The sequence below is a fragment of the Erithacus rubecula genome, assembly GCF_903797595.1.
Source record: "Erithacus rubecula genome assembly, chromosome: 5".
Classification (NCBI taxonomy): Eukaryota; Metazoa; Chordata; class Aves; order Passeriformes; family Muscicapidae; genus Erithacus; species Erithacus rubecula.
Window position 1 is genome coordinate 24,888,638 of NC_136687.1, and position 22,496 is coordinate 24,911,133.

General features: G+C 36.6%; 1 protein-coding gene across 1 annotated transcript in view; it reads right to left on the bottom strand.

Moving 5' to 3' along the window:
* The window catches only part of SCFD2 (sec1 family domain containing 2), a 187,687-nt gene that overhangs the window by 131,370 nt on the left and 33,821 nt on the right, over nucleotides 1-22,496 (bottom strand). Inside the window, exon 4 of the mRNA XM_079306142.1 lies at nucleotides 7,714-7,889. Within this exon, the coding sequence (XP_079162268.1) occupies nucleotides 7,714-7,889 (176 nt within the window). The remainder of the gene's footprint in view (nucleotides 1-7,713; nucleotides 7,890-22,496) is intronic.

Sequence of the window (22,496 nt, forward strand, 5' to 3'; positions counted from 1 at the left end):
ATCAAATGAGCAGCATAATGAGCAAATTTGATACAAAATAAAATGCTAGAATGCAAATGGAGCTGTGTACTTCCCCATCTCCATTCATACATGACTTTGGCTGCCAGTAACACTCAATTAACATCAAATTGATGAGCTTATTAGCAGAGACGTAACACCACAGAAACACAGTTGGTTCAGTACTCAGCAAAACCTTGACAATTAACTTGTCCATCAGGAGGTTAATGAATGGGCATTGCTAACAAGATTTCTGTAGTCAAGGCAAAAAGATGAACTAAAGGAATCTGCAGTCTTACACTGCTACCTCTAACCACAGAAGACACATCTATAAAGGCACTGCTTTTCAGTCCCTGCCTTCCAATATATAAGATGCTGCTGCCAAGAGCTCGACTCTTCCATGCTGTTGGATCCAAAATAATGCATGGAATTTATCTGTGGTTTAATAAGCCATGACATTTGTCTAGTCTATTGGAGACAATTGCCATGTAGGAGATGCGCTTTTTAAAACACATTCATGTATAACTCATCCTGTCTTGTGCAAGTAAAACTAGAAAGAAGCAAGACCATTTTTTTTCTGTCAGGGTGATACCAATTTCCTTAAGAAGCAGACAGTGGAAACCAGATTCTAAGTATCTAAAGTAAATCAGGTAGTAGGCAACTCTTACCACTGGAGCACTGGGTAGAGCAAATCAAGGACTTACTGGGCGTACATGCAACAGAAGCTTTGCCTCTTGGAGCAAAATTACCAGTGTAAGAATAAATGATGACTTATTTAATATTGTTAATACTGTGTCTCCTCACAACTCCTCTACATATACAGCAGGGATTGTGGGAATCTGCCTGTTGGCACAGTTAATATTAACTCTCACAGAAAGTAGGGAGTTAAGGTAACATTTCAAGGAGAAAAGACACAGAGGAGAAAGAATGGAGAGTGGCAGGCAGAGCCATAGCTCTGCACAGGGATTCCCAGGACTGGTGAAGGACATCAGGTTTCACTTGTGGAGATACTAACATGACACTGAGAATAATGCTGCCCTTCTGCAAGTTAACCAGATAGCAACTGTCATGTAATCACAACATTATCTAAAAAATCCTGGCAAGTAAAAGGTAATAATTGTTTAAGCTTCTGAGAGAAAAAAGTGCATTTAAGTAGAAAGGGTGAAGATGGTTTTCTGCTTCCCCCCTTGAAAAGTTGGCTCCTATTACAATCATTTACACATTGAGATTCTTCCATTTTACAAGAAGTATTTTGGTTTTGTACATAGAACATTAATTTAACAGATCAAATTGACTCAGTATGCTTAGCCTTTTCCCACAAGGCTTTAAAAGTTTTACAGATGTTGACATTTGTTCACTTAAGAAAGCCATTTCTTCATTTAGTGCTCATTTAGTGCTCATTTTAGAGGCTCTAGGTGACCTGTGTCTGGATACAAAGTATTAGCCCTTTCACAGGATGAGGGAGGGAGATCTTTGTGTTTTAAATGAGAGTCATAATGGTAATACTTGGCAATTTTCAGACCAAATGCAAACACATTTCTTTGACAAGAATGCTGAAATATATTCTTAATTTCCATGTGACATGGTAACCACACTTAAAATATTTTAACCCCTTGTCAGCCAGAGGTAGAAAAACTTCAAATAGATTTCTTTCAACAGTTCAATAAACTGTCAATAAAGATAACTTCTGTTCACATTCAAAGCACTTATTTAATGTTAAAACAATCCTTAACTGTATTTTGTTTGTACTTTCAAAGTAGTCTGAGCAAGAGCATTCTACTTACAGGAAATTATTTTAACTAGAAGAATTCTATATATACATACAGAATAAAATAAAAATTCATATGTGTGTATATATACACACATACACATCTTTCTGAGCAAAATTACTTGGAATGCCTTAATCCTGACATGTCAAACCTGGGAAATGGCCCATAACTAAGGTCCCTAAGCACGTGGAATGTGAATTGTAACCAACCAGCTCCTTCACTATGGAGTGTCACAGATGGTGACACAAAACCAAACACACTCAAAAGAGCTCATCGCTTCCTCAAAGTTTGTTCACTGTTTTATCTGTATTGCTGTAGTACTAAGATGCCTCCACAAGTTTAGGGCTCTGCTTTATAAAAGTGTTTAAAAATATATAAAGATGTCTGAATTTCTGTTAAAAACAAGGGAGTATGAGCATAAGAGGCACTGAGCAAGAAAAGAAATTAAGGAACTGAGACCATGTGAGACAGGTGTCCAGATACATCAGGGTTTGTATATATCAATTTTTATGAATGGCCATGAAATTTACCATAAATTTTACATAGAATAAATTCTTAAGAAGTTAAAAATATCATATGTGAAAGGGAAGAATCCAAATGGGTTTACAGTTGTTGGAGACAACTCCAGTGTAAATGCAAGTCTAACAAACAGACAGTTAAATAAAAACTAACAGTATATAATCTGGAAGCTTAAGTAATTGATACATAACTATTTTCACTTCATAGACAAATTACATTTGATTGTTTAGTTATGTAAGACAGAATGTGTATCAGTGTCCAAACTGCAATCCCAAAGATACCAAATTCCAGAGGATGATCTTTGCAATCACCATGGTATCATGCAAGACTCCCACCAAGACAATTCATTCCATATGTAGCTTTATGTTGAAAAGTGACTGAGATAATTTCAAGATTTATATATTTTTTAATGTAAAATCTCTAATTGTGGGCAGCTAACATAACACTATGGGTCTTCTTTCCAAATACTGTTGCAATATCTCTTCTGAAGAGATTAACTGATCAACATAGTAGACCACCAAAAAGATAATTTATTGCACTGAGATGAGCTAAGCAATTATCAATTACACATAGAATAAGCAACATAAATAATAACAACAAGGAATGTCACTGATCTTAATCTAGTCTATGTAGAAGGTCTCTCAACAGCTGACCTATGAATTACTCTTGCAGAGCAAGAGGAAGTACTCCAAAAGCTTTTCTATTTTCTCACTTCTTTCTATTAAACTGCTTGCTTCAGCAGACTGAAGCCTGTGCTTAAGCTCTTGGTTTACACCGGTTTAGAGTCAATAAATGTTACCTAGTAACTACTGTATCCTCTAGAAAAGTTGAGCAGTCTGAAAACTACAATGAATTACAGGCAGGGAAAATTTGTATGCTGTCTTAAGAGTTTCCTAATTTATTGGCAAACAATTCTGTGCAGGCATGCATATGTGAGGAACGCCTAATGTATTATGTGCAAATAAATAATAATGTCACCCTTGATTAAGCAATGAGTCGTGAACCTTGCATTTGTAAAAATGGTATAAAATCACAGCAACAGGATGGCATGGTTGCTAACACCCTAGTTATTAAATCTTGCTACTGAAACATTAACTACAACATAAAATACTCAGCAGTACTGTGATTTTTCCACTTCTTTTTTCTTTTTTGCAAGTTTGAAAGCTAATAGTCATAAGAGAAAGAATGATGTCATTGATTAAACTCATAACCACTTTCTGCCAAAAGGAAAATAAAAACATTGGAATGACATCTGGCATTATGTCTCTGTTTCCTTAAAAACATGTTTATACTTTCTGTTTCTCAAGACACCAAGGGCAACAGTAAAATCTGTATTCTGATAAATTTTACAGCACCTAATTAGTATTAATTAGTACTTGGAATTTTTAAACATGAAAATACTATACTGTCAAGAGCTCTCCAACTAAGTGTATGTATACAGCTTCCACCACCAGAGTATTTGACCTACTTACATTACTATCAGGAGCAACTAAAAATTCCAGCTGCTTTTGCTAAAATATTAGAATGTTCTCTTTTTTATGGTAGCTGAAAGGATTTTTAGTCAGATAGGTGTCATAAAGATAATTATATCCACTGACCTATAGGATGAAACTGTGAATGTGTTAATGATTTTTGGTTATGGATTGATTTTGTGAATTTGTTGATTTTGTGGGTTTTTACAGTATTATTTATTATGAATTTAATTCTAATTACTCTTGAGGTTATGTGACACTAATCAGCATCACAAAACGCTGACAGTTCTGAGATCCAATGGTAGCATCATAGTTTCAGATCAAGGCTGAAGCAGTCTAATTTCCCGGGAAATTGTGAAATTGTTGCAAAGACTTTGTGGCACAAAAAATCTCAAGATTAAACATTTCCCTCTCCAACACTATAATAACAATGAATTTAATAATCTTCCAGATACCATTATTTTTTGTCAATCCAACTTTTCTGGTTTCATATGCTGGCACATCTGCAGTTTCAGAGGGAAGTTTACTCCAGGCTTCTTAAAAAAGAGAAAATGTTCCCATCCTAATGAAGAAAGACATCTTTCTCTTTTGGGAAGAGTCACTGAAAAAAACCCTAATCTTGGAATTAAAATGGTGGGATATTAATAAAATAGACTTCTACTCAGTATGACAAGTACTTTACTCTTAAATCTTGAAATAAGTTATGCCAGAAGGATTCAGCCAATTCTAAGAGGTAACACTCAACCTTGGCAATTTTAGAGTAGTGCTATTCAAAGAGGAACAGCACTTTCCCTTGGGGCACATTATGGTCCCATTCACACTATCTGCTGGGCACTTTTAAACTGAATTTGGAGGCAGAAATCCCTGCTCAGTAAATATATGAGTAGTATATGTTATAAACAGCTAAAGTTTTTTTTTTCTCTCACAGTGTCACATTTTGTTTACCCTGGACAGAGCTTCTCTTGTGTTTTTCTATTTCATAGGCCCATACTGCTTAATAAACCTGCAGTAAAGACATAAATTTTAGAGGAACAAGGAATATAGCCAAAAAGTATGGAGTGGCAACACTCTTACTTTGTTACCTCCCTAAATATTAAATCTTCACTTGCTGGAAAACAAGGCAGTCACATGAGGACCACTGGGGAGTTACAAGCTGTGTGGTGCAGCATTTAGTCTGTGTTCCCTTTCCCATCTATCAGTTTCATGGATGGTCAGAATGAGAAAAAATAGAGGATCTCAAGAGAAGAAAAATACAATGGGGTAGGTAGGGTATCTCCTTGGTAAATAGGATAAACTATTTCAATTCACATAGCATTTAAAACTCATCAGTAGTGAAACTCTATCATGTGCAGAGGTGAAGTAGAACAGAAAAAACTTGTGATTGACAAAATGAATCATTTTGATGCATTAGATCACTCTTAGATCATGATCTCCTTCCTTTGAGGTAAAAACCGTGATTCTATTGAAATCTAATTTCACTCTCAAACTATTCACCCATCCCAGATAAAGAGAGAATACTGTGCTAAGTATGAGGCTGCACTTTTAGCAGATCTTGAGTCAAAACCAAACTTCGGTGACACAAAGGTAAAAAATTCAATGAGCCAACATAGGTCTGAAAAATGTAGATTTTAGTTATGATAGAATAGCAGAAATGGGCTGTTTTGACCAATAGCAGGCCATTTTTTGAACTGAGTACTTGCAATTGAAAAGGGTAAATCAAGGAGCAGAGAGAAAAAGAAAATCAGAAAAGGTTATTCAGTGTAATAGTTAGACTAAAGGTTTCTTACCAACAATGTGTTTTTATCTGGAAAGCATGAAATACATTGAGCAGAGAATCATGAGAGCCATCAGAGAGATCCAGTAATGACAGAAATTCCAACACTGTGCAGATTTATTTTTTTGGGAAATATGAGATTCTAACATCAACTGTTATTACTGGGTTATCTCCTTTAGCATCAGCTGGAGTCTGACATGCATCCATCAGCAGAAAATCTAGAACTTCTACATTGTCAGAATCTAACAATATTAGTCCCAGTAGATCTTTTACAAACAGTGTCTTCCATGTTGCTCCAATAAGTAATATAAACAATATTTCATGTTGAAACAAGTACTTTCTATTGAGGATTCTTTAAGATTTATTATTTTAAACTGCCTGAAACGTAACAAATATGTAAAGAATTTCTCAGTAGCACTGCTGAAATAAACTATAAGAGCACCAGATTTAGCACAGTATGCTATGTACTAACCATTCACAAAGTAATGTCCTGGTTGCTTTTTCTAAAATAAAAATATCTCTAATGTCTTGTGGGTCTCAACATTTTGCTCTCCCTACAAACCCCTGTCAACAGGGGCTCAAAGACAGGCCATGTGCTCAGAAGCAGACAATCCATATCAGATTTTGTCTTCTAAACAGAGTCTATGCAATTCAAAATAACTTGTTTGAACTACTGAAAATAAGTATGTGCTTAAGGGATAGTCACAAATGTTAGCCTAGAAAGTTTGCTTTGGCTAACACAGTTTACCTTAATATGATGGGTAGAAAGCAGAGGGTATAATCCAAAGCCATCTACGATTATGAGAGTACTTGTTAAACATTTCTTTTTTACAAAATATATAGTTTGGTTGTTCCTTACCTCTGTTTTCCCACTCCCTGCTGATTTACTGCATGGCTTTTATATAGGCAGCTGCCTGTTGGGAAAACAATGCTGAGCTTGCAGCTTTATTTTAATTCTAAAGCTGAACTGGTTTGAAGATGGAACTTAGCCAGCCTCTGAGAAGAGCTATGTGACATGACTCACCGTGGGAGAGAGAAGGGGACTACAGGCTATCAGTCCCATCCTCTGCAGAAAAACTAAAGAATGGCTGGAATGAGTTTTCACCTGAGGTGTGTTTTGTTGTTTTTTTTAAATAGAGAAAGAAAGTTGCCTATGATACTCAGAAGTATTTCAGCCTTACCAAGAGACAATAGTTTTGAAAATTAAATTAGTCAAGAGCTTGCTACTATCTAAGTTTTACAGTTTTTTGACTACAAAGCTATGAAGTGTGGACATATTCTTATTGAAGGACCAGAGACTGTACCCTGCTGCCAGAGAATACAGGGAAAATCAAATTGGTTGGTTGTTCTAGACACTTGATTTTTACAGAGGTATCTGGTTTTAACTCATTTAAGGCTGACTCTAACTTTGTCAGGAGCTTATCAAGACATGTTTCTTGCTAGGGTTTTAGAAGATGCTTAAAACAATAAAATGGTGGAATAGACAGTGCAGGAAGAAAAGTTTTTAGGTTTCTGTGAACTTCAGCAGAAATTAGCTTTACTGAGTTCTTAGAAAAAGCTCCTCCTTTGTTTGGTACATCTCCAAAGGTTAGTAGGATAGAGTTCAATATACCACTAACTCTTAATTTCCTGAGAGAAATCCAAATGTGATAGAAAATTGTATGTAAACACTGTGGTCGCAAACAGGATGCCATAAAAAATGTGGTGGTGGGAAAAACTGAGGCTAGATGACAGTTGTGAACAAGAGAAACCTCACTCTCTTGGTGCATGGAATTTCCAATTATTTTTTCATCTAGTCAGCAAATTACATAAGTTTTACACTTACATAGTAACAAGCTCCTCTCTGTATTTGATTCAGTATGTTACCTCAAGAAACATGTAATAATAATAATAATAATAATAATAATAATAATGATAATAATAATAATAATATTGCAACAACAACAACAGCAATCCCATGCAACGCCAGACTACTTATATGTTTCTTCTTTAATGCCTATTCTTTTGTTTATAAAATTTCTTAGGCACAGCTATAAAAGAATAAATATGTAGGTTATCATTCCTTTAACCCATTTGGTAATAAGGAACAGCTCTGTAGCAAGACATCCCAACACACTTCTCCATAAACAAACACAAGTTACTGAATGCAATGGAAAATCAAAATATTAAACATAATGTGTACCTGCAGAAGTAATCTCTCAAAGGCAAGGAAATTGTCCCATTTGGAAGTCTGGGGGTGTTTCAAAGTCTGGACTGTGGCCAGCACAAGCTGTAGAAGACCACAGTGGTTCTCCAAAGCCTTAAGATTGTTTTTGAAAAGCTGAATGTATGAGCTGAGCTGTTCTGGGGTGACTCTGCCTGTAGAAAGGAAAACAGAACACAGCATTCAGTGGTGACAAATGCAAAACTAAATTTTTTAAATTATAGTGAAAAGGTTATAAAGAACTTTAGAGATCTCTCCACTATGGGCATGATCTTAGCTTTGCTGCAACCACTGGGAGCTTCAGCTGCAGCAACAGGTCAGGACAGACTTATATCATCCATAATTGTGCCTCCAGGTATGCAATATGGCAGGTTTTAAGCAATGCACAACAGATGGTGACAGAAAGGGTAATACTTTTGTTTTCAGTCAAAGAGAGACATTCCTTTCAGCTAGGGAAATAATATTTAATGACTACTTCTAAACAATCTCTCTGTGTTTACCAGAAGTCCAATGGGAATTTGCGAGCCTTTTACCTTACAGTAAACTCAAACCTTCTCACCACATTTTTTTGATTAGTCTTGACTCAAGGAATAGATACAATGTTAGTGACACAAGTAACTGATTTCTGGAGCTGTTCTTGGAAGGGACACTTCCAAGGTGTGACTGTTCAGTTTCTGACATGCAGTAACCACAGCGTGATTTCACCAGCTGTTTGAAAATAAACACCCCAGCGCCCACACATGGTCCTGTAGATCTCTCCTTATTGAAGGGCAGGAGGGACACCATTTGGGTCAGACGAACACTACAGGATTAGCTGCTGTTCCATCCAACAATAAAATGCCAGCTGAACTGCTCAAGCAATTTTTATTTTGGAAGAGATCTCTTTCAGGAAGGAAGGCAGTTCTTCTACCCCAAGAAAATCACCACAGGCAATTACACATGCCACCAACAGACAGGCAAAAATGGTGTCAAAACACCATCCTAGCTGCAAGTCTGGATTGCAACCCAGTCCAAGGCTGGTTACTGGAAGCCTCTGCCAGTAACAAGTCATCTTCCTCAAGCAAACCAGACCCAAAAAGCAGGGATATATGACATAGAGTGAGGAGGATCCTTTAACTTAAATAGCACAATATTTAGTGCCAGAAAGACATGAGGCTGTCCGGATGCTAAGTGGTTCATAGCTTACAACACTGATCATTTCAGTCAGAATTTTTCCATAAAGGAAAAATATTGTAAAACTGCCACTGTGTTTCTTCTCTGTGTTTGGTTATATCATCACTTAACAAGGCTCCCCATCCGCCTTCAACCTTTCAGTATCATATAAATGGCAAATAAATGATCCCAACAGTGAATAAATGTTGAAAGCTCTTCCTCTTATTTTCAGTGATAACAAGGGCGGTCTTTGGAAGAACATTTAGATTTGGGAAAGGTGCTAAATAAAGTGAAAACACACAGGCCCTTTATGTGAATTTTAATGGAAAGCATCAAACCAACAAGTCAGCAAATTAACACACAAATCAAGCTGACACCACTCAGGCCAGGGGGCTGACAAAAGGCTTCCACAGTTAGCCCACATAGGCTAAAACAGCAACCATGGCCATGTGTGTTTTTAGACTAAACACTGGATCTTTCAGTCTTGTTTTATTTCTTTTAAAGCTGTGTCAGGCAGATTTACACGGTGATTTGAAAATGTCAGTCCATGATGCCTTGCAGCATACCTTTGATAATGACTGCATTATTACCCAGAGCAGTCCTGATATATTGTAGCATATTCAAAATCTGATAACTTGCTTCAATTGAGAAAACATGCAGTTGCCATCCCTTCCCTCATACAATTCAGAAAAATAGGAGGGCTTTCAAGACTTCTGATTTCAATTTAAAAAAAAAAAATAATCAAGAGTTTTGTTCCACATTGTTCCTTGTGAAAGTGAATCCAGATGCAGCACTAGATCAGTTTGAGATCCATTCAGCACCGTTTTAGATAAACAATCAAATTCTTTCCCACCCTCAGAATACCACCAAAAGAAAGTCCAACACATATGTAAGTATAAGGAAAATCCTGACCTTACAAGGCATTAACAAAACTTATACTGGCATTAAGGAATGAAGCATCTCATCTGTGATATTTACAATACCCATAGAACCACTCATATCCAGGGTGTGAGAGTTCCAGCCAACTTCTACACAATCTCCCTGGACAGCTGGCTGATAAATATAGTTCCAGTATTCTACTATTCCAGTAGCTGAGGAAAGGAATTTGGGAAAGTAATTGGTGGTAATCAGCTATTAAATGACTTTTCCTGAGGCCTAAATCCTCATCATCTTCCCTGCTGCTTGCTCACAGAGGGAGATATCAGCACAACAGACTAATGTTAATCTAATCTCAACCCTACCAGCCCTTTGGATTTTTAAAGTCCCTCTGTTGTTTCAAGTCATTTGATTGCAGTGTAGCAGATAGGCCCTAAGAAATAAAGAGGAGATCTATTTCAACCACATCATGTCTCAACATTCATTTTGTTCTCTTAAACAATATTTCGAGGTCCACAGGTAGAACATGGCAAGTACTGGCAAGAAGATTTTAGTGCAAGCATCTTGTCCTGCTCTCTTCTTCCTGCCCCACCACACTCATACACTGCTCCAAACTCTAGATCCATGCATAGGCAGAAGTCTGTGTGAGCATCAAAGTCTGACCTGTGAGAAATACATTATGCTGACAAAGCACTTGAGAATTTTTAAATTCCTGGATGTGGAAAGAAATAGCTTGACTTCAACCACTGTTAGGGGACTTAAAAATACTGGTAACCTTTTTGCACAAATGCCAGGGATTCCATATTGTCTAAGATATAACCTTTGCCATTAACAGTTGGCAAGCAGAATGTGTGAAACAGGTACACTTGTCCCAGACTCTGTAAACTACACTAAATTCCAATACAGGACTTGGAAAAATGACATCTACTGAAAGCAATACTAAAACAAAACAAAAATCAACCACACACACACATAAAAACACCTACAAACTTCAACAGCAGCAACACCACAAATCACCCCAACACTTTGAAGCCTCATGCCTCTTCATAAGTATAAAAGAGAGGATAAAATCAGTAAGTAGTCACTGGGAAGTAACACAGTGAAAACCAAAAGTTAACAGAATATAGGAGGATAGGGAGAAGGGAAGAAAAACAGACTGATGATGTGTGGGTACTAATTCAGCTAAAAGCAATGAATGGCTAGTTTGGCACAATTAACACATTTATGCACTAAAGAAATAATCTTGGGAAACAGAATGAAATAATAGTGTAGGAAATGAGACTGGATATTAGAGTAATAACAGAAACATGACGGACTAGTGACCAATCTCACTACTGAGGGACCTGTCCCATCCAAGGAACACTGAGATCAGTGTGATGAAACAACCCTGTGTTTTAGTACTCTGAAATGGAAGACAAAAAGTAAGGCATAACAGAGACTAGATTAGTCTAGGAAAAGAGAAAACTGACATTTGTGTCAAAGAAATGGTGAATTAGATACCTTATTTAGCTGACATCAAGAGTGTGAAAAGTTTTAGGACAAATGTCCAAGAAAAAAATATCTTACATCACACCTAAAAATGGGATAAAATGCAAAGAACATTTATCAAAGAACATCATGTGAAACTGATATGTAACCAATTAACAAATTAATTACAATTAACATGCATTTTACATAGTATTAATTGAGTGGGGAAAGATTAAGATTACAAGATTTGTAAGATACCTAAGAAACACCCAAAACCAGATGGCAGGTAATATGCAATAGAGAAGTACTAGCATATAAAAAGAAAAGGTAAAATAAGAGTGTTCTTCTCTGTGCTTGTACATATCTGTAGTACGAATTTTGGTAATGAATGGTGCCAAAACAGGTGCTGTCAGAAGCTTGTGAAACATCATTAATATGGAGAAAGAACAGCCAGCAGAGCTGGACTGCTGTGAGTACTGGAAAAATGTAAGTGGGATGAAATTTAACAGTATAAAAATGATGCATTTTCAGACTAGGGTAAGAGCTGAAAATGTGGAGTTAAAACCTGAAAATGACAGAAGGAAATAATGTCTAGGCTTCTTCATTGTGAAAGAGCAGGTACAATTCCTTTCAAATGACACTTGTAGTAATAACAAGGCCATAGAAATGCCTCAATACAAATCCTCTCCCTACAGGACCACTCTGTGCAGCTCAAATCACTCCCATTCCTGGAAGTTTAACTCAAAACTGTGATGCATGCAAAGGGAGGTTACTATACAATTAGGATGATGGAGAAATAAAGTTAAGAAAGCAAGACAGAAATGTCTGGCTTATATGGGCTCCCTGTGCCAGTTGGAAAAGAAAATGAGGTCTTTCTGAATGCATAAAAAATATTTACATGAAAGCTCAATACTGGTACTACAACCAGTGGGGATAAATAATACATGAATATATTTACACAAGACATTAAGAAACATTACTGTATCAATCAGTAGTCGAGGCAAGAGTGGAGGCCAATAAATGTAACTTGTTCTAAGGTGAAGTTTGATGAGTGTCTAACAAGCAGCTGAATAAATGTTCACAAGATTTAATTCAATGCAAATGGCTCCCATCAATCCTTTATTCCTATAATAATTAATTTGTCAACATATTAGTTGAATTCCATCTCCAACTTGCTAGAATTAACAGCAGATCCCAAAAGATCTGTAGATCAATTTTGCCTACTTCTCAATTACAGAAGGTATTGCTAGGTTTTGGTTTTGTTCTTTTAATAATTAATTGAATACATAATTTGTTGCTAAATATGAAAATAACAGCACTGAATATCAACACTTTCAATGTTTTACCATACAAATATACACACTTCACAATACATATACAAATGATGACATGCACAATTAGTCTGAAGGGAAGAAGTATTTCTGTTATTGGCAAAGTAGATCACTCAAAATAGACATACTGTGGCAGAAATTACCAGCAACTCACATTAAAGGTCTGCAAAAATCTGGGTTTTAGTAGTAAGAGTAGACTGAGCAGAACAAAAAGACTTTCACCTTAACAGCTAAGCAAAAAGTAACTGGACAAATCACATTTGTAGACATTAAGACACAATTTACCAGTATGAGTTTTTTCCATTTGAATTTAATGTCGCAGTCTATGTAGTGCAATGCAGGCACTGCTTCAAGAATATAATTATTTTTCAAGATACATGTACTGGTTGAAGTAATTTTTCAAAATTCAGAATCCAAAAGCGCTTATGCATCCCATAAAAATTTATGGATGAACAAGGTGTCTAAAGAGCAAAGGTCAGAATTATCAATGCAGTGTTACAAATATCCAGTCCTCATTTTTTTCATATAACACTTAGTTAATTATCTCCATAGGGACAAGGAAACAAGTAAAGAGGAAAGTACAGCGACCAACTGAGTAAAGCAGTGGATGCTTTTCCAAGACTGCAGGAACCGCCAAATACATGCAGCTTTTAACTTTGTTCAGTTTTGTGCAAGAACAGAGCTTCACTGGCTGGAATCTGTTTGCTGAGGTCCATTTTCCACTTGAAAGAACCAAGAATAAGAAACAATCTTGGCATGCTTATATTCACAGATGAGATTTTTCAAGTCAGTAGAAGGCTGAAGAAATCCAGATAAATTGTTTTCCTTGTCCACAGTCTAAGCAACATAGACCTATCTCTCCCAGTAGCAATGTTGGATACTTGTGAAGAATGTAGAAAGTGCTTGTACTCCACAAAGCCAACTGGGAAACTGTGCTGCTAAGGGAGCTGGATATTTGACAAACTGAGTGAGAGCAATTTAGCAGGACAGATGATGCCCTTTACGTCTCCTTGTTAGTGTAATTTCCAGATGTTGTTATTAACTCAAAATTCTTGGGAAGCTTCAATAACAATCTTTAACAACAAGAGCCAGGAAAATAATTTAATCTCAACTTTTGTTTAGCTTACTTCAAAAGTCAACTGACCCTTAAACTGTTAATAAAGAAAAGAACATCAGCTAATCCCTAGTTCTTTGGAGAGAAGAAAAGTAGGCCAGTATGAGATTCTGTTTGGCTGGCTTCTCCAGAATAAGGCTCTGGACCTGATCAGCTCTAAACTTTACAGCAGACTGAAAGCAGATGCCTCAGGCTTATTTCTAACAGAGCATGCTCATTTCCCACAAACGTGAGCCCATTTGTTCTGGGGCCTCTCCCTTTTTGTGGCAGAAACACCAGTACCCAGATAACCCCATGGTTACAGATTTAAGTACAAATAGCAAATCCCCACTGGAGCAATGCTAGGATAAGTCCCTTTTGGGAACCTGAGCAGTCTCTGAAGTACACCCCAAAGTATGCAGCCTCTGCTGCCTGCCCCCACAGCACTGTGCCATCCGGGAAGAGCTGTGCCCGGCCCTTACTGACTCCCATTCCTCCTGCCACCTTAACACCATCTGTAGAGCACAGGAAATGGATGTCAGCCACTCTTCCCTGCCTGTCACAGGCTTTCTAGTACATCTCAAGGCCTTAAGGGAGGCAGAGCATGCCACATCTCACATCTGAAGGTGTTTATTGAAGTGGCTTTCATGGAACCACAGACAACATCTAACCCAACTTGGCTTAAGTCCCATCAGCTGTATCATTGAGTCAGTTATCCCAAAAGCAGTTTATTCTCTATCACTAGATGTATATGCTTTTATCCTTGTCTTAACAGTGTTCCTATAGAGACCGATTATAGTCACATAAGTGCCATATGCTGTTTTAGCTCTCTTTCCTAATAAGCCTTAATCTTTTACTACAAAATGGAAACCATGCTTAAATATCAGTTCCATTGACTATTCTTTTGAAATTCTTTTACATGCCTTAAAACAAATAAAAGCTAATCAATTAGGTAGGACAAATATAACTTAAGCACTCTAACACAATCATCAAGATTTTCATTCTAAGCAGCTAAATCCAGATGCCTAAATAGGACCCTAGTTTTGATTTATGACTCCTAGACCATATACAGTTTCGTGTTTTCAAATACATCCTGAAGGCTTTGACAAATATATGGATTAGTTGTTTCAACATGAATTGGTTTTTTTTTTTTCTTTTCTGTCCTTCAGAACTTTGTTTTTAAAAGTTCTGGCCCTTCAAATGATTGTTTCCTTCTTTGTGGATTCTACCTTTCAGTTTTCCCTCTTATAATTAAGTCAGTATGCACAAAAAAGTAACAACCATCTCTAGCCAGGGTCTACAACACTCTCGGATTGCCCTCCCAAATATTAAACCAAATTTTTAAAAAAGGAGACTGTTTGAATAAATAGGTGAAATCTCATCTTCCACAATTAAGCTTCCCAGGGGTCGTCATCAATATAAAACTTGTCATTTAATACTGGCATACCAGAGTTTACCAAATACTCCTCAAAATCCTGAGTAAATATGCATAGGGGTTGGATTTTATTACTTAGTTTTTACCACTTCCACCAAGCTAATAAATACAGAGTACTAGGCTGACTCCCAAGCAGAGTGTCTCTAGCCCTTAAAACCCAGTAACTCTTGCAAACAGTAATTCACAGTGTCTGCAAAAGGACTTGAAATCTACACATTTGGTTGAATTATCTCCAGAACACTTTAAACTTCTCACAGAAATGAATCAACTTGTTTGTCTTAAAAATAACATTCCCAAAGGAATGTCAGGTGGCTTGTGCATGTCCTCATTTACCCTACGACATATGTTCTCAGACACTGAAACACTTCATTGTGTTCTCGGCACACTGCCCCAGAGAGAAGGAGCTCATTGTTCTTCTTTGGTACACTATTCACAGGACTTATTATTTCTCTTTTCTGGAAGACTTCTGCAGCTGAGAATATCCTAACATTCATTTTGGGTGGTAAGCAATTAAATAAGGATGGAAAATGTGATGATGAATGAGTATGTACACATGTAATTCACCACGTCTCTTGTGTACCGAGTCATCTTCCACCAGACTGAATGAAGAGGCTACACAATTACACTTTGTCAAAAAAAACTTTGGGCAACCCACACAGTTGTAATGAATTGTCATGTTCCACCTCAAATTTTACACCTACAGACATTGCAAACACACCAGCAGGTATTTTATCTTTGGTTTAAATCCTTTGGCACAGGCCCCTCTCAGCGACACTCTGCTCCTTTATTTCTACATCACTTTCAGCCACTTTAAGTTTGTTCCACTTGCTTTTTTAACATAAGCAAATTCTAAAGTCCTTTCTGTGATCATCAGACACACAAAGGACATTACTTAGTTCTGATACCCACGACAGTATTTCACCAAAGTGCAGGTGCCGTGTGTTCCCACTGCATGCCAGAATCAGCATCTCCCAACCCACACTCCAACTCTTTCTTGATGTAAAACACAGTCCTTGTGACTGATGCACTCTATAAAATGAAGATATCACAGCACACATTACAGCAAGTTCTATCTTATTTTCAGTTTTGCTTCCCCACAGATACAAAGAACAGCAATTGCTGTGAATTTAATTTCCACACTTGAAGTATTTTATTTTTCACCCAGATACAAAAAGGCTTAAGAGACCTGTTCCTGTATTTTTAGTCACATCTTGATTATCATAAATGGATAGTCTACTGTAGAGTGGCTTTAAAAAAAAAAAAAACAACTTCAAATTCAAAAATCAAATTTTTGAATTTACTTTCAAGACTGAGATGATACAATAAAACTCAATACCAACAGAAAATAAAGAAAGCTTAGTGAGTAAAAAACCATTGGTGTTTACTGGAAAAAACCCCAGCAAATAAATTTTAGCAGAGAATAGAAGATGGTAATACAATTATTTTTTTTCAGGAAGCTGCATCAGCATTCATAACTGATATTTTAAAAATTATATGTCTGTGTTTATAGGTATTTCTTTTCTTTTTAATCAGCTTTTTTCTAGACAGAAAGACTTTTGATCTAGCTTTATCAGAACTGACCCACAGGTACCCAAAAACCAGAAGATGCATTTCAACCTTTTCTGGACAATTTGGCTGGACTGGTATAAAAGTTGTTTGTTTAGAGAACTACAGATTCCAGAAAATGAACAAGTAGAGTTAGTTGTGAAACCCCTCAAAACAATACCAGTTACCAGCACATGTGCAAGTAAATGCTATTTAAGTTTTTAAACCTTTAAATCAAAATAATTTTCTCTTGATGTAAACAGTACAAAAAAATTAGTAACAATGAGGACTAAACCTTTGTTTCAAAACTCCAAAAATGTTTAATTGCACATCAATGTTTACTCCTAACTACTGTGAACATGATTGAAATTGTCTAAAGAAAGACTGTATTAACACAGGCTTTTCTTTATACTTGTATTAAGACAAAAAGACTCCATGTTGAAGCTTATATAAACTTTGCAGTATGATATTAGGAAATAATACAAATAATGAAATTACATATTTACAGAACTTCTGCAAGAGCAACACTTGTGTTTGCTTTTAAATTTTAAAGAATTATCTTCAATTCTAATCACAAGACACAGAAGGTGTCTTGGCCCTATGTTTATATTTCAGTGTTTTAGTTTATTTTCTACAAAAAAAACTGATACAAAAATAATGAAAAATTAAAACTTTGTAAAAAAATAAAAAAATCCAGGCACATAGAAAGACTAATGTCGCCCCACTCTTCTCGTAAAAGTAACAGTAAGGTTTTCCAAACAGTCCTGCACCCATGTGCCAACTACAATTAAATCAAAGAAAACACACTATCAACATTTTTTTTTTCCCATGACTGCATGGGGTTCTGTGTTTCACTTCCATCTGCTAACTGTTTCATAGGAGTGAAGTGCAAAGTAGATGAGGTATGAGACAAATATGACAAATTTTACAATTTTATTTGGGCTTGAATCATTACTCATCTCACACCACAAGGAACTACTTAGCATGCAGTACATTATTCACAGGACAACAAGAGACAATTAAGACAAAAACACCTTTACTGATACTTTGAAAACTAACTTAACCTAAGAACTGTTATTTTTACAAGAAGATGAAGTCACAGAATTAGAAATAAAGCTAAAAAAAGAATCAAGACCTTAAGGTAAAACATGGTATTTGGTACTTCAGAACAAGCTGAATTTTTTCTTTAAACTTATATAAAGAGTACTCCCAATATTACACTTCTATTTTTTAAGGTAAATTCACACAACCTATAATTAAGTAGTCATTAAACAATCAAACAAAAAAAAATTATAACTCAAACCAACCCACAAGACTCAAAACAAATTTGAAGAACACTTGTTCTGCTAAACAAGAGCACCTAAAAGCCATTTACAGTCACCTGCAGGGAATACCTTCCTGAAATACTGAGGGAGAAAATTTGCCTCCAAACAAACTTCTTGTAAAGAGAGGTTACAGAATGCTCCCAAAGATTTTTTTTTTTTTTTATAATTTCAATACTATTCTGGGCAGTTGCAGATTTGGATTGAAACATCTCTGCTTACCTACTCTGCTTAAATTTTTTTTTTTTTTTTTTATGAGTGCACTTCATATTATCAATCTCAGTCTCCTTCTACAAACATAGCATGCTTCCTTGAAGAATAGGGCAGGACTTATCTCAGGATCCCTTCCAAACTCATTCGCAATAGTTGTGGCTGTTGTTGCAGTAGCAATAGCCAGTGGGACTGCACATTCCAAAGCATTCTTTTCATCTCTATAATTCAGATGAGGATTTGGTACTTCAAGCTACTTTTTTATTTTTTTTTTTCCAGATAGGATGTATAGATGACACAGATGCTCAAGCAACTATTTTTTTCTTCTCTTTTCAACTCAGGTGGATTTGAGTATGCATGTTTCCCATTAAAAAAAAAAATAATCCTGTACTTTGTTGGTTGAATTGATACTCTGCCATTAAAGATAATACAAACCAGTGAACACATAACAGCTACACATGAAGTGGTGTTTTCCCCAATTCATAAAGAAACATAACTTACTGAAAGACAGTTCAGTAGGCAAAGAGGGGAGGAGAGCAAGAAAGGGTAAAAGACAAACAAAAGAAATTGTAAGTTGTTAAAAGAAGAAAAGAAACCCAGAAAATAATTGACTAAATCAGCTGAGCAGCTACAAGATTGACAGAGCTGGGTAACAACAAGCTACTTACAACTGCCTTTTTCATTTTAGACTTTACTTCTTCCCCATTAAATACACTTGCTTCACTGGCTGAGAGTTCCTTTGCTATTATACTCATAGAATAGTCTAATAGTGGATCTGTGATCTAGGTCCTTTGAATTTCAGGATTAAATGTGTCTGTCCAGTTGAACATGAACCAGTCATATGCCCTTGCATCAATTAAAGCAAATCATGTAGTAGGTGGCATTAGCACAAATGCAACTGGCAGGCAGAGGGAAGTGGTTGTAAACCTCTGTTTAGTACTTGAGATACAGCATCTGGAATATGAAGTTTTGGGCTCCACAGTACAAGACACAGTAGAGTAGGTTCACAGAAGGGTCACTACAATGATCTAGGCTAGAGAAAATGATGCACAAATAAAGGTTAAGGGAGATGTGTTTACTTAATCTCAAAATATGAAAACAGCAAGGGGCGCTACCTTCTTCATGGTTGTGATGAGAGATTACAGGGAAGACTGAATCAGACATCTTGGAGGTGCAGAGTGAGAGGACAAGAAGCCAAAGTCACACACTGCAGCATCTGAAAAATCAAACTCTACAGAAAGAAGAACATTTTCTTCACAAGAGAGGTTAAGACCAGTGCAGAGACAGTGCAATTCCACAGACAGGCTGTGGAATTCAGTAGCCAACACTCAACCCACCACATTAACATTCAAAATCCAGTTTAACAAGGCACAATGTATCTAGTCTAACTCTTAAGCTGTCCTTGATTTGAGTAGGAGGTTGGACTCCATGAGCTCCAGAAATCCTTTCCAACCTAGATTATTCCACAGTTCATCCCTATTTGTTGATATCCCTAATTCTATGCTATGATGAAAGCATATAAAAAAGGACAAAATTCCCGCCAGAGCATTTTAATCAACTTTATATCATGTAATTCTTCCTCTGGGATGCACTTGATAAGAAAGAATGAATAGCTGTGCTCTCAAAATGAGCATTCTGCCACTGCCTTATCTTCTTGTTTACCACCAAGCATCTGCCACACAGTTGCTTCCACACCAACAGCTGTTTCCAAGCCCAGTAAGAACTCAACTCAATCTTCAACCTGCACAAGGTTCATACCAAAAGCATAAATACTCGCTCCTCATAAATCATGATTCTTTCAACTACAGCAACTTATGTGTTAGACAGGAAAAAAAAAAAAAAAAAAAAAAAAAAAAAAAGGATGGATAAATTGCAAAATATGCTTATGGACATCTCACATCTGACTTCACATAATTCCAGTTATTTTGAGGTGTGCTTGTTTTTTCCCTTGAGTAACTATTTTAAGCTCTCAATGTTGCTACTCTGAGTATCAGCAGGTGAGAAGAAAATGACAGGCACAACATCCAGCTTGAAAGAAGTATAATGATTAGTACAAAGATGGCTCCTCAGCTAGTGATGCTTCTAAACAACACTACATGCTACTGCAGTGTCACTTACTGATGAAAACCAAACTTCTACTCATTAATACCTCTCCATCTCAGCTACTTTGTATTTTCTCCTGAAAAACAGAGAACTTTGTTGGTAGGAATATGAGTATCCTTCATCTTTTCTGTTACATAAGGAGTTTAGGTGAAAAGTTTAGTTGTTTTAGAAAAACAGCAGAAGGCTACATACTCTTTGCACATGTGGAACTTGGAACATTTTTGTCCTAAACTGGCAAACCCAGATGACTCTCAGAAGACAGGATCTATTTAGTTACTTAGGTGAACCCCCAGCAGGGTTGAAGTCCTGAACTTCAGCCTGTTGTAACACTGCAAAGTGAAATAGCCATAATATCAACGTTTTTCTATGATTCTCAGTGTGGTAAATAGTGTTCAGAAATCACCTTCATCAACAGTTACCAGGGAAAGCCTACCCCATGATGCTCAAAAGTGCATTCCCCTATACAGAAGCCTCCCAAACAGGAACATTTCCAAATTTTACAGAAACACCTCAAAGTCTTTACAAACATTTAGCACACTGAGAAACAAAAAGCTTTTCTGCCTCCGGGGGTGAATGATGCAACAAAACATCTGCTATACTGACCATCACTGAGGTTGGGAACATTTGCTTCAGGTCAAGACTACGTTTATAGCTGCACTACAGGGAGAAATCAGGAACTCACTATTGCAATAGGATGGATAAAAAAATCCACTTGGCTAGAAAGTCCCACACTGCAGGACTCCTGTTACTTTTAAAGAGACAAACAGCAGACTAATTTAAGAACTGCATGTTCCGGTTCCAGGCTGCATGATGGAAGGAATTCAGGACTGAGAAAAGCAGCATTCCCTCTTCTTGGAAAAATGCCCTGAGAAGACTAGGGAGCCCTTGAAGGAGCACTGTGAGACCCACTTTTAGACATTTGGGACACCTCAGGCTAAGCCTGGCCTGAGTCAGTTGAGTAGGTACAGGAAGCCACTCAGTTCATGAGGCTGCCTGAAGGAGAACTTTGGCTGCTGTCTTACTGATTCTGCTGCTTGCTCTCCCAAAGGATTTGGAAACCAGGTAAACAGGCATCAGAGAAACATAATAAGCATCCTAAGAACCAGTCTACAATATGATGTCTTCTCCACAAAATAAGAGGCCATAGTGTCTCCAAATCCAGCTGTTATCCAGATACCTATCACTTCCTCAGAGACATGCTGCAGAATGGATTCAAATATCCCACGGACCACACTGTGCTCGGCAATGATGATCTTCCTTCTACTCCCTTGTACGGACCTCAAACTCAGACTTGGTCTTGTCTCATTCCTTGTCTCCATCACAAAATTGTCCTAATGGTTGGTCAGGGTAGATTTTAGATACCTGAGAACACTTGTTTTATCTAGAAAGATATATATATATATATATATATATATATATATATATATATATATATGTATATACTTACCTACCTTATTAGTTCATTATCTTGGCTGGTAGCTTTTATCCTTTAAATTTCAGAAGTTTACGGCATAGAATATTTTTATATTTGTCTCATAAAGAACAAATAACATGTTAAAGACTGTTGCAGTTCAACACAACTACTTATGAAAAAAAAAAAGCACATTTTATATGCTTTATGTTTTTAGATAAAGGATTGATCTACCGTATTGATCCTGACCATTTCAAGCTACTGCTCTAAAATCAAAATATTATTTCATATTGTCACGGTAGAATGTCAGCATCTTATTTCTAGCAAACAAATAAGAGTTCAATTAGTTCAATTCAACCCATACAAACCACCCCATTTGAAAAAGTTACAGCACTCTGTTTTTACTTCATAAAGACTAAAACTTTGCTAATTTTATAGTGAGCTTGGTTTTCAAAACTGTATTTGTACAATTCAATTGGAAAGAAACCAAATGGCTTTTCTCCCGCTAACAAGGGCTTGTGTAACAGCACACTGCACTTTGTTTCTATTACTATACCAGTGGTTCGACTTTCATCAGTCTCCATGCCAGTAAAAAGACACAATAAAGGAATTCAGACTCAGTCAAGGTTTACTGTGCTCTTTTCAAACGGAAGAGTAAGGGTGTTGCTAAAGCCACAAAAGAGCACTTGTAGCAAAGATTTTACCACTGCTAAATACTATGCTAATAGTAAAGCTTTCAAGGAGAGAGTCTGGGGCAGCCATGCTCAGAGGATGATTAAGATATGCATCAGACCTATGAAGAATGGAGCAGGAAATG